General features: G+C 40.3%; 2 protein-coding genes and 1 long non-coding RNA gene across 6 annotated transcripts; 2 read left to right on the forward strand and 1 right to left on the reverse strand.

Annotated features, from left to right (window-relative positions):
• Positions 1 to 134: 134 nt before the first annotated feature.
• LOC113710563 (uncharacterized) lies at positions 135 to 4,596 on the forward strand. 2 transcript variants are annotated; one of them, XM_027233641.2, is made up of 4 exons: positions 135 to 1,176; positions 1,771 to 1,908; positions 2,714 to 2,962; positions 4,145 to 4,596. In XM_027233641.2, the coding sequence occupies exons 1-4, from the start codon at positions 289 to 291 to the stop codon at positions 4,256 to 4,258; spliced, it is 1,389 nt and encodes a 462-aa protein (XP_027089442.1). In that variant the 5' UTR covers positions 135 to 288; the 3' UTR covers positions 4,259 to 4,596. The 2 variants fall into 2 exon arrangements, with proteins under 2 accessions (XP_027089442.1, XP_027089443.1); XM_027233642.2 differs by having other exon boundaries at positions 2,723 to 2,962.
• Positions 4,597 to 4,742: 146 nt separating this feature from the next.
• LOC113710565 (uncharacterized) lies at positions 4,743 to 9,151 on the forward strand. 3 transcript variants are annotated; one of them, XM_027233647.2, is made up of 4 exons: positions 4,743 to 6,190; positions 6,284 to 6,367; positions 7,612 to 7,731; positions 8,152 to 9,151. In XM_027233647.2, exons 1-3 carry the CDS (start codon positions 5,839 to 5,841, stop codon positions 7,698 to 7,700), a joined length of 525 nt encoding a protein of 174 aa, XP_027089448.1. In that variant the 5' UTR covers positions 4,743 to 5,838; the 3' UTR covers positions 7,701 to 7,731; positions 8,152 to 9,151. The 3 variants fall into 3 exon arrangements, with proteins under 3 accessions (XP_027089448.1, XP_071921988.1, XP_027089447.1); XM_072065887.1 differs by lacking the exon at positions 8,152 to 9,151 and adding an exon at positions 7,439 to 7,494 and having other exon boundaries at positions 7,612 to 7,912; XM_027233646.2 differs by lacking the exon at positions 8,152 to 9,151 and having other exon boundaries at positions 7,612 to 7,912.
• LOC140014735 (uncharacterized) lies at positions 6,478 to 7,090 on the reverse strand. The gene is made up of 2 exons (XR_011821369.1): positions 6,797 to 7,090; positions 6,478 to 6,703 (listed from the first exon to the last, which is right to left on the reverse strand). It is a non-coding gene; the product is annotated as an uncharacterized lncRNA (long non-coding RNA).
• Positions 9,152 to 11,618: the final 2,467 nt, after the last annotated feature.

Here is an 11,618-nt window from a genome sequence, read left to right on the forward strand (position 1 = left end):
AAAGAAAGAAACAATTTTGATTGATTGATAGTGGTAAAGTCAGTCAAATTCTAACACACACTAGTCTCTCTCTTTAGTGCTCAAGCATCCCATGAGAAAAATTCTAGTGACTAGAAGAATATGGTGATATATATATAAAGTGTGGCGTGACAACAACTAGAATATTATTGTCCGACCAAAGTGTTGCGTTAGCAGCTGAGGGCTGGTAGATAGTACAATACGTTCCCCTTCAGAGTCTTCAGAGTCTTCGCGGCGGCGTGGGGCGGTGGGCGAGGAACTTGGTACGATATGATTACTCTTGCTCGCCTTCTCCTCCTCCTACTCCTCTTCCTGGTACTCTTCCTTTCTTCTTCAGCTAGCAAAGCCGCTTCAGCAGTATCCCAGGATGAAGATTCTTCATCGGCTTCATCGATTATATCGAGGTTCCGGCAATACCTCCAGATAAACACCGCCCAACCCAAACCCAACTATCATGAAGCCGCCGATTTCTTAATCTCCCAGGCCAACTCCCTCTCCCTCGAATCCCAAGTCCTTGAATTCGTTCAGGGCAAACCACTGGTCCTTCTCAAGTGGCCCGGCAAGAAACCCGCCCTTCCCTCCATCCTCCTCAACTCCCACACCGACGTCGTTCCCTCCGAGCACCACAAGTGGGCCCACCCTCCCTTTGACGCCCACCTCGACTCCGCCACCGGCAACATCTACGCCCGCGGCTCCCAGGACATGAAGTGCGTGGGGATGCAATACCTGGAGGCCATCCGGAAGCTTAAGGCTTCTCCTTCCTTCCGCCAGCCTCTTCGGACCGTCTACCTCTCCTTCGTCCCCGACGAGGAGATTGGCGGCCACCCCGGCGCCGAGATGTTCGCCCATTCCGAAGTTTTCCAGAAGATGAACGTCGGGGTGGTGCTCGACGAGGGTCTGGCCTCCCCTGATGATTTTTACAGGGTTTTCTATGCTGAAAGGTCACCCATGTGGCTGGTCATCAAGGCCACTGGCCCTCCCGGACACGGGGCCAAGCTCTACGACAACAGTGCCATGGAGAACCTGCTGAAGAGCATTGAGAGCATCCGCAGGTTTAGAGCTGCTCAATTTGATCTCGTCAAGTCAGGCTCTAGAGCCGAGGGGGAAGTTATCTCTGTTAATATGGCCTTTCTCAAAGCTGGCACTCCTTCCCCCACTGTAAGTCAGTGCAGTGTAGAATATGGACTGGACACACAACCAAGTAGACTGTATTCAACTTCTGCTCTGGCATCTTCAGAGAGAATTTTCATGCCTCAATTTATTAGGAATAATATGAACTTTCTTTTTTCCATGTTTGACTGGATCTTTCAGGCTGAACATATACCCAAAAAAAAAACACACACACACAGAGTGGACACCGTATGTAGATCCTCTGGGAAATTAGCGTGCCTTCTTTGGTATTTTTATTATCACATCATAATTATAATCTCTTGGTTACTGTGGTTTGAAAGAAAAAAGGAGCATTATATAACCTGGCAGCATTTCTTTTTTCTTTTACACGCATTAGCATCGGTAGTTAATATAAACAAAATAATCTGATGCGATATTTTGCGTCTTTGATTTCATGACATATAATTTGGTGTATCAATTTTGGGAATTTGGTTTTTGGTTTTAAAAGGGGCCCTTTACTCCTTACTTCTTTGCAGAATCTTTCAACAAAAGGCAAAAGTACACTTTTTGTTGGATATAGATGCCAAATGTAGCCATCCCTATTGGAATGACCAACTTTTCCCACCTGTTTTGTTTTGACAGGGGTTTGTCATGAATCTACAGCCATCCGAAGCACAGGCAGGTTTTGATATCCGAGTCCCTCCAGCGGCAGATCACTTGTCCTTGGAGATACGTATTGCTGAGGAATGGGCTCCTAGTTCACGTAATATGACCTTTGAGGTAATGTGAACGTTTTGCTATGTTTCTTTCATGTGTGTTTCTTATGAACTGTAACGAAACTAATTGACCCAACAAGTTTTACATTCTTTCTTTGCTTTTCACATAGCTTTTAATGTTTGTAAATCGATTGAATGTATTTTACATCTGCTGATGTTGGAAACTGTTCAACCTGAATAGCTGTTTGACTAATAAAGCGCACGATTTGCGTGGCTTTTACCTACTTGGGAAACCTGTTCCTTTTGAGCTTATGCTATATTAGATCGACTGTGTCAAATTGTGCATCATTTAGATGTAGTCTTGATTAAGTTTGAAGGCCTTATATTGCAAGATTGATCACTCCTACCCATTAAATGCGCATTTGATGGAAATGCCAAAATATTATGCAGAGTACATCAGATTTCCGATAGCATGTGAAATGTTTCGTTTTCCTGAAGAGGGAATGATTTGAAATACTAGTGTGGTTATAGCATTAATTAATGTTTCAGCTGGATGACCAGTAATGGTGGATTGCCTGAATGATTTTGAAAAGAGATGGAAATTGGATGTGGGTTCCAGTGGCAAAATATTTTTGGAAGATAAGATTCCAACTCTTATTTGTTAAACATAGCATTTGACTGATTTTGAAAAGAGATGGAAATTGGATGTGGGTTCCAGTGGCAAAATATTTTTGGATGATAAGATTCCAACTCTTATTTGTTAAACATAGCATTTGACTGCTGTCATGGGCAACAATTGGCGAGACGTACAATTGCATATAAAAAGCCCCTTGTTTTAGAAAATTGGAGTGTTCTAACTATTCTCGTAGCTTGGACAGTTCAAACAAAAGGCATCTGTGTATGACAAATTTGGGAAGCCGATGTTGACGGCTCATGATGGTTCCAATCCTTGGTGGGGACTGTTAGAAGAAGCTATAAAAAATGCTAATGGAAAAGTTGGAAAGCCAGAAATATTTCCTGCTTCAACGGATGCTCGCTATTTCCGGGAGCAGGGCTTGCCAGCAATTGGCTTTTCTCCCATGGCAAATACTCCCATTCTTCTCCATGACCACAATGAGGTGAACATTGGCTCTTATACTCTGGCTGGTATCTTTAAACTGTACATGTATCCCCATGCATGTTTGCTGGTTTATCTTTTCTGAAAACACACTGTTATTCTGTGTTTGCATGACCAAATTTATTTTAGATATCTCTGTCTGGAAAGGAAGAGAAGTGTGCTGTCTGTATCTGAAGTTTTACTGTTGCACAAGTGACTATTTACCTCTTTGTTGGAACAAGGCGCAGACTTGATGGGTTCACCCCTAGTTGTAAGATCAGCTAGGAATCTTCTCTTTCCTTTACCCAGTAATCACTAGCAATGACTTCTCTTGAACCTATTCTCCCTGGCCTCAGAGACACAAACACAAGAACAACAAAACACCACCACCACCAACAACAACAACAGTAAGGCATGATTTGTAAGTCGGAGATTAAATATGAAAATGTCAAATTTTGTGAGGGAAAATTGTGGAAGAAATATGAAATATCAGCCTGGAATTTATTCTACCTGTCACAATTCTTTTTGTTCCATGGTGATTGCTTTTTCCTAAATATAGAGGCCGCATGGATTTTGTTTTCTGCTTGTTGTATTGACATTAGTCTAAGAAGCATGAAAAAGCTGATTTGAGACACAGAGATACATGAGAATGCGTAGTTAGTAATGTGCAATAATCTATAATCTAGGACTTGGACCACTAAAGACATGGTATAAAAGTAATGTATTAATATAGAGGCTTTTGTTTAGATATGTCCTTTTGTATGGCTGGTAAAAAGGAGTTTAGTCTTGGGTACGAGAGACATTTGAACAACAACCTGGGAAAGGTTGGAGCATAGGAAGCGACATGCAGTAGGAACTTAGTTGACAGAGAAACAGAAAGGTTTTCCCGATATTCTTCTCCTGATGTTTTCTCACATTCTTGTACTTGTGTTGAATGTCTTCTGAGTGTGTTAATTGTTACATGAAGTTATAACTCAAACTTGTGTCCAGAGGATGCAAGTACTCAGGAAATGTCATCATGGTGGTCATAGTGCCATCAGTAATCAACACTTGCAGGAAACTTTGCCAATTGTTTGTGGAAAGCATGTGTTGTGAATACTGTAACGTTGAATATGTTTTAGATTTAGGTTTCGTTTCTCTGTATCTTTAACAGCAAGCTGAAGCAGGGCATTATAAGTGCAATAAATTCCGTTCATTTCTGCAGTTCTTGAACAAGGACGAATATTTGAAAGGGATTGATGCATACGAGTCAATAATAAAAGCCTTTGCATCATTTGACGAGCGAACAAGTGATGACGAATCCAAAGCAGAACTGTAAGGAGATGGCTGTCGGGATGTGGGTGGCAATTTCTGCATCAACGGTAACAGCGTATCTGAATGTGTGGTATTCCATTGGTATTACGTACTTTTTAAGTCAGAAGCAGCATTAGTGAGCTGGGCATTTATTGTCCGAGAGAGGTTGACATGTCATGTAGAATTGCTGATATTTTTCCTCAGTCCCACCAACGTACGACTCTGCCGCTTTTTCACTCTTCTTTGTTTAGATTGATTTAAACTTTTGCTGTCTGCGGCTACATGAATAAGTCCATGTATAAAGGAGGAGTGAGGATGATTAGTTTACTGGAACAGATGAATATAATGGCTTGGTTGACTTGACGACGCCCTTTCAATCCTTGTTGTAACCCTGCTGCCCATCCCCCTCCCCCTCCCCCTCCCCTTGGTTATTGTTTCTCTCTCTCCCTCTTCCCCTCTCCCAGGTTCCTCTATAGCATCTCGTACATATCTCAGAATATTTTCTCCATCTTATAGCAGACTGGGGGGAGAGAGAGAGAGAGAACCCCATGCAGCTCTTAGTCTATTGAATCCGCTCTTAGAGAGAGAATAGTAAGCGAACACCGTTCAATGGGCAGTGCAAGCTAAAGCTTTTAGGTTTTGCCCAGAGAAATGCTCAGCTACTTAAAGCTGCGCGGTGAAAGCTCTCAGGTTTGTCCAGAAAATCCTCTGAGTTATTCCGATTTGGTTAGTGACGCACTTCATTGATTCATTTAAAGTTACATAGAACTGTGTTATCGTTGTTGTAGTTATCTTTTCATAAGTTTATTAAGCAATTGAAACAAGTAATTTGTGTGCCATTTGGACTGTTGCACAATGGATAGTTACAGAATACCTAATCATGGCCACTTGTTAATAGAGTAAACAATTATATACTACCAATTGTAAAAGGGTTTACAAAAATATACACTAATAAAAGAATCAATACAAAAGTGATAATCACTGTCGGCTTCTCCAAATGATTAATGAAATTCTTTACATGTCAAAATCAAAAAAATATGTATGAAGATTAATTAATACAATTGGGAACCCTCATATGCATTTGATCAACAAAATTGCACATCAGCAGCAGCAGCAGGATGTAGAATTCCTAACTCTTATATGCTGCGATGTTAATTCAATCGTGACGACAATGTATACACTATCATCATCGTTGTTGTTCGAAAATTAATCTATAAAATAAAGTAAAATAAAATGCTCCTCTTCCTCCACCGCGGATGGGATGAGAGGGGTGAAATGAAGCAGAAGAAGCAGGATCCACGATCGAAGTCATAGCAGTAGGTTATGAAATACTGCTGCTTACTCCTTAGTGCTAATTAACCACTACTAAGTAATAATGCTGTGTCCGAGACTTGGGGGGTAGAGTAGATCCTCCCCAGAATCAGAATGGTGTTTGGGTGTCGGAGCCCCAGATCATCCCTCTCCCGCAGTTGCAGGATCCAAGAGGACGACCTCCTCCTCCTCCGCCTCCTCCTGGTGATGAAATTTCTCCCGCCGCCAACTCATCCATAACTACCCTTGCTCCACCTTTACCTTTACAACCCACCGCCAAACACCAAATGTCCAATGACTAATGATGGGGCTGCCCATCTCGTGTACGTCCGTAGAAAGCCCGACCCACCACATCTACCACCTGCCTCTTCTGACCCGCACCAACCACCCATACCCGCTCTCGATTCTGAATCGCCACCTGGGAAATCCGTTCATCATCAATACCAGTCTTCTTCTGAAAATATTTCTGGCCCTAATCAAGTCTCTCCTGGGATTTCATCTTCCATGCGCACTCCTCCTGCTCCCACCAAATTGACTGCTATTCCTGCCGCTACTCCAATTACGCATTGGGAAAATGATCCGTCTTGCAAACTAAACAACTCCCTGCACAAGTTGGACCGCTCAGATCAAAAGGATTATATTGAGAGTACGTCTTTTTTACTTACCTCATTCTCCGTCTTCTTCTAAATCATGCTATTAATTTGTTACTCAATTCTCGCCGCCCCTCCTTGTTTTGCAGTGCTTCGATCTCTTTCCTCTGTGGAACTTAGTAAGCATGCTGTTGAACTGGAGAAGAGGTCAATTCAGCTTTCCCTGGAAGAAGGTTGTATATGCTGTTAATTGCTTTTCTCTTGCTTCACTCTTTATTGTTTTTAGGTGAAAATGTGGCGCACAGACCAGAAATTGACAACATCCATATTCGTATTGCATCGCTCTTTATTGTCTGGGATTCAATGCCTCATGCGGCATTTTTTTTCCCTTCTGCTAGAGTTCCATCATACTGATCATTTTCTCGTAATATTCACTCAGTTCTTCCTCCAAACCACAATGATTCCATGCTCATGATGATTTTCTTTCCTCACTGTGGTACGACAGAAGCATTTTAATCTTCTCTATGTGAAGATTCATGCCACCAGGACTGCCCGCTTGAATTTTCTGTCTGCCAAGGAAAATATCCAGGGTTCTGATGTTTCGAAGTTTTGCAAGATCTATTGAGCTATTAACTGCAAAAGAAATAAATAAATAAACTCACCTCGTTCACATTCATTAGGCTGAGCTTTGGTCATATCTGCCCTCGTTGCAAGTTGAATGTGATCGATGTCGGGCTTCCTTTTGGATACCTTTGAACAATTCATGCTACCTCTTTCCAGTTGCCCTGTCTTTCCCTTCCCATTTCTGTCAGCTGGATGAGTCGGAAGGAGGCAATCACCTCAAAAGCTGAACCTCCCAAGTGTAGACCTCTTAGTCTCTTGGGCTTGCCAATTTACAGTCAGATGAAAAAGCAATACAACCTTCAGCTGTCAATCTCTTAGTTTCTTAGCACTTTCTTAAGATCTGATCAGCCAATAAAGAATACAATGACAATGCAAATTCAATTCAAAAGTCCAATATAGGGCTACAGGAACATCATTTGTCTATCCTTCCTCGTGAGTGCAGGCTTATGTGTCTTAGGGAAATATAGTTAGCTGGCTTTGCTTTCCTGCAGCTGCCGCTTCACCCATTCTGAAGCATCAGTGCCAAAGATGAGCAATTTGGTTGACTTACTGCTCCAGCCATGACCGTCTTTTGTATTATGTTACTATATTGATTGCCAATTCTTGTTGCTCTGAGATTTTCTCCAATTTTTTGGCTTCTGCCTTGTCAAATAACTCATTTTCCTGGCCCATTTTGTTAGGCAAAGACGAGCCTAGAATCTTCTAAATTTGCTTGCAATTTCTGTCTTCACTACATGTACTACTACTTTGCTTTTGCTCTATTTTGGTTTGAGCATATGGTCACAACACGTTACACAGAAATTGTAAGGAACTAATATCATTTCTTGTCCTAATTGTTTCCTGTCTGGTTCAGCAAAAGAGCTTCAACGAGTTCAAGCCCTTGATGTCTTGGAGAGATACTCGAAGCACTCGAGAGTGCCCTCGAACCAACAAAACATGTAAAGACAATTTAGGTCAAGGGGCACGACCACTGGTCAGTTGTAGACCTTGTTACTGTACTTTTAAGCTCAGCATACCCTGTTATGTTGTAATTACTGTTTCTGTAAACATTTAGACGTCCATTGGCTCCGTCCATTGACATGTAGATATTCCTAAGTGTATTTAACCGCAACATAATTTTACAAAGTGTAATATTCTCATTTGTTGTTTTGTCACTCTTAAATGTTAAGCAAATTTATACCTCAAAGAAAAGAAATTGCAAGGCAAATTTAGCTCTTTCTTGCTTTGAGCAACTGCAAAAGATGGGGAACTGGCGTCATGGTTTCTGAAGTCTGTTATCGATATAGTTTGTAAATTCTATATCATCAAATGATTGGGTGCCATTATAGATTGTGTTAATGTACCTATATAAACCTTAAATTCAACCAAAGATCTGCTACATTGCCTTCAACAGATGATCAAGTGAAAGGACGCAGCAGCATCCCAGACATGCCGTCCATATGCAAATGTTTCAGAAGAACTGTAGAAATCCAAGGACATACTTGACAAGAATTGCAAAATTAGAAGTGCAAAGAGTATGTGATGGAGGAATTTGTGTATCATGCATCTTTTTTCTCGTTTGATGGAGGTAACTTTCCTTGATCTATCCGGTAGCACAGAGTCGAGCATCCATGGATGGCCCTACGCGTTGTGGTTTTTGATGATACATACGGTAGGCATGGCATGGGAGAGTCCACACAACTTTGGGACAGGTACGGTTAGTAATAGGTGAAATTGTTTTAATTTTTTAATGATTTGGTGTACATTCTCATGATTTTGATATATTTTATAATGTACAACAAAAAGTTATATGAGTGTACACGAAATCATGAAATATATCAAATGTTATATGGGAAAACGTCAAATCATTAAAAAAAAAAAAGAAAGTAAAACAACCACATCAACCGTACCTATTGCTAATCGTACCTATCCCGTTCTCCTTCCATACAACTGGCTATGTAAATAGGATAGTATTATGCATAGTTATTCAATTCGATTCGGCTCGACGGTTGAATCGATCAAATTGGTGGACCGGCCATGAAATCGGGCTGATTTAGTAGCAATTGGATCGGAGTTGCAGACAATTCGCTTTGAACCATTTGATCCGGACGGTCGAATCGGTACCTCACTAAACTAGTGGTTTTTTATGAACTCGGTGGGTTTTGAAAATTTTTCTGAAATTATCTTTTTACCCAATTTTTTAATTTGACCAATCACACGAGTATGGGCATTGTCGTCCTTTTGACAATTAGATAAGAAAAATTGAAAAGGCTTTGGGAATTAGGGTTTCTTTCTTTCTTTGAATTCATTTATGTTTGTGTATAATATCAATATGAATTCATGAACTAAGGAACACGTATAGATATAACGTGTGTGTATGAATTATGAAATATGAATAGATTATTACTTGTTAACATTTAAGAATTTCTATACTTATATTATAATTTATATGTTTATCTGATTATATTATATATATTTTTTATTATATAGTGTAATCCGACGGTTCAACCAGTAACCCGCCAACAGCCAACCCGATTCTGTTACTGGGTTGAAGGCCGGATTGGTTTTAATAACTATGGTATTATAACTCCCTTGGACACTAACCACGCTTTTCCTTGTTGAAAATCGTAGCTCTTGGTGCTAAGTTGGCAACAATTAAAACTCTATATATATAAATATCATTAGGAAAGTACAAGGGTATGATCAGTGCCAAAACGTAAGCAAGTATCATTATTGTCACATAAGTATTATATTATAGGAGGAATTGTCGCAAGTAGTAGTTTTCTATAAAATAGTTCGTTCCCATCTCGCTGACGTATCGAATATACCAAAGTCTTGGCGTATCTGTGGATATACTTCGATTGACCGTTCCTTGTCTGAGTTGGATCCCCCTGTCCCTTGAGGAAGAGAAGGTGGGAATCTGATCACCGGATTCCCTGGCAAAGCGACTACTGCAACTACTACTACTACTACTAATAACGAGTAAAGATAAGAAGCCAAAGAGTTCGGCTGACTTTTGCTTTAGTATTTTTTTTTTTTTTTTTTTTAGCTTAACGGCACATCTAACCTAGCCTAGCCTACTCCTACTCCTAAGGGGAGGGGAAACCTACTCTATGGGGTGGCCCAACTGAGCCGGGGGGAACCTAATGGGGACTGAACCACCATCAGACCAGACGGGTGCACCACACACCCGTATGGATTTAGAACAAACCTCATATTGAGGGACATTGATGGGAGGCAAGGTTTGAACCCTTGACCTCCCACCCCACAATTAATGTGGTGGCCAACTCCACTAAAGGAAGTTGCTTTAGTATTTTATCGGAGAAAGTGTGGTGTGCGTGCTCAAAGTTGTGATGATTAAGTCCTGACCCAACCATGGAAGAAGAACCAACAATGGAAGAAGTCTAATCTAATAGCAATGTCCCAGCGACGCAGACAAAGAAATGCCTTTTTGTCTCTATCAACTCAACGTTGTATGTCCTCTGCTCTGATCACCTTGGCTGCTGAGCAGATATCACTACTCAGTAGGATGGTAGCAGTAGTAGTATAAGGTTTTCGTTGACAAAATAATTGCAATATCTGTAATTTTTTTTTTTTTTTAAACTTTCTACGTCGCTCAAAGCTCACATCACAATTATGGGAACAAATCGTTGACATCAACTGTTAAGAGTTGCATAATGTAGTATTATTACTGATTCTTGGATCTCTCGTGAGTCGCTAACGTTTGCAGTCGACCAACCAAACAAATGAAGCAAAGCTAGCAAGCAAGCATGCTCTAAGGACGTCGGATCAGTAGCGCTATAAGATGGGATGCGGCGACTCATTGCCTCAGCCCAGCAGGGCATTGAACAGCCAGTCAGTCTCCCCCATCCCCCGCGTCCCACTTGAAGCATGTCTTATCATATTATGATATACTATATATCGCCATTTACACGTCAGTCATGATCTCACTATTGTTAGCACCTGTTCGCTCCTTCCTTCTTCTTTCCTATCCACCTCAAACTTCAATCTTCAAACCCCCACCCCATATGTGATATGCCCACCTCACCTCTTTCTTTTCTTTCTTGGATGATGATTTAACCACATTCATTCTCACCAATGTTTTGAAAATCGGATCGGACAGGCCGGTTCGACCGGTCGTGCCTCCGGTCCGGTTCAATCAAAAAAGCCAAAGAATTAATTGAACCGGTAAAAATCGAGAGGTTCAATCGATTTTTATTAAATATTTATTTTCTAAAATAAATATTTTAGTTTTATTCAAAATTTTTAATACTAAAATGAATAAAAAAATTATTAAACCTTTGAATCGGGATTGAACCGTGAACCGAAAAATTTTCCGGTTCACTTCCTGATCCGAGTTTAAAAACATTGACTCTCGCTCGTACACCCTTCACTAACTCATACGATGGAGTACTAGACTACAATAATATTAGTGTATTATGCTAGTTGCGCTTGCCAGTTCATTCATATGCGTGTGTTTGTTTAAACCGTACAATCTCTACTTCCCCAATCCAAACTAGTTACTTGATACTCGAGAGATATTGAAGGAGATATAGAATCACTTTTTTTTTAATATTTGATAATTAAGTCTCGGAAAGAAACAAGAAATTTTATCCTAAAGAAAATATAAGATCTAGTTATTAACTAACTAATAGTTTTGTAATTAATCATTTCTACACCGACTATCACGATTAGTGTATATGTTATTCGATTATTTTATATATACATGTCACATTTTTTTTTTTTTACTTGTCATGTTGTAATAAGTAGAAAAGTGTTAAATCAGACTAGTCCAAAACTTGAAGCACTAACAATATAATTATCTCGTAACGTGCCTCAAATTGATAAGATTCATGAGAGGAATCTACGAGATAGCAAAGG

This window comes from Coffea arabica, chromosome 9e, assembly GCF_036785885.1.
Source record: "Coffea arabica cultivar ET-39 chromosome 9e, Coffea Arabica ET-39 HiFi, whole genome shotgun sequence".
NCBI classification, from domain to species: domain Eukaryota; kingdom Viridiplantae; phylum Streptophyta; class Magnoliopsida; order Gentianales; family Rubiaceae; genus Coffea; species Coffea arabica.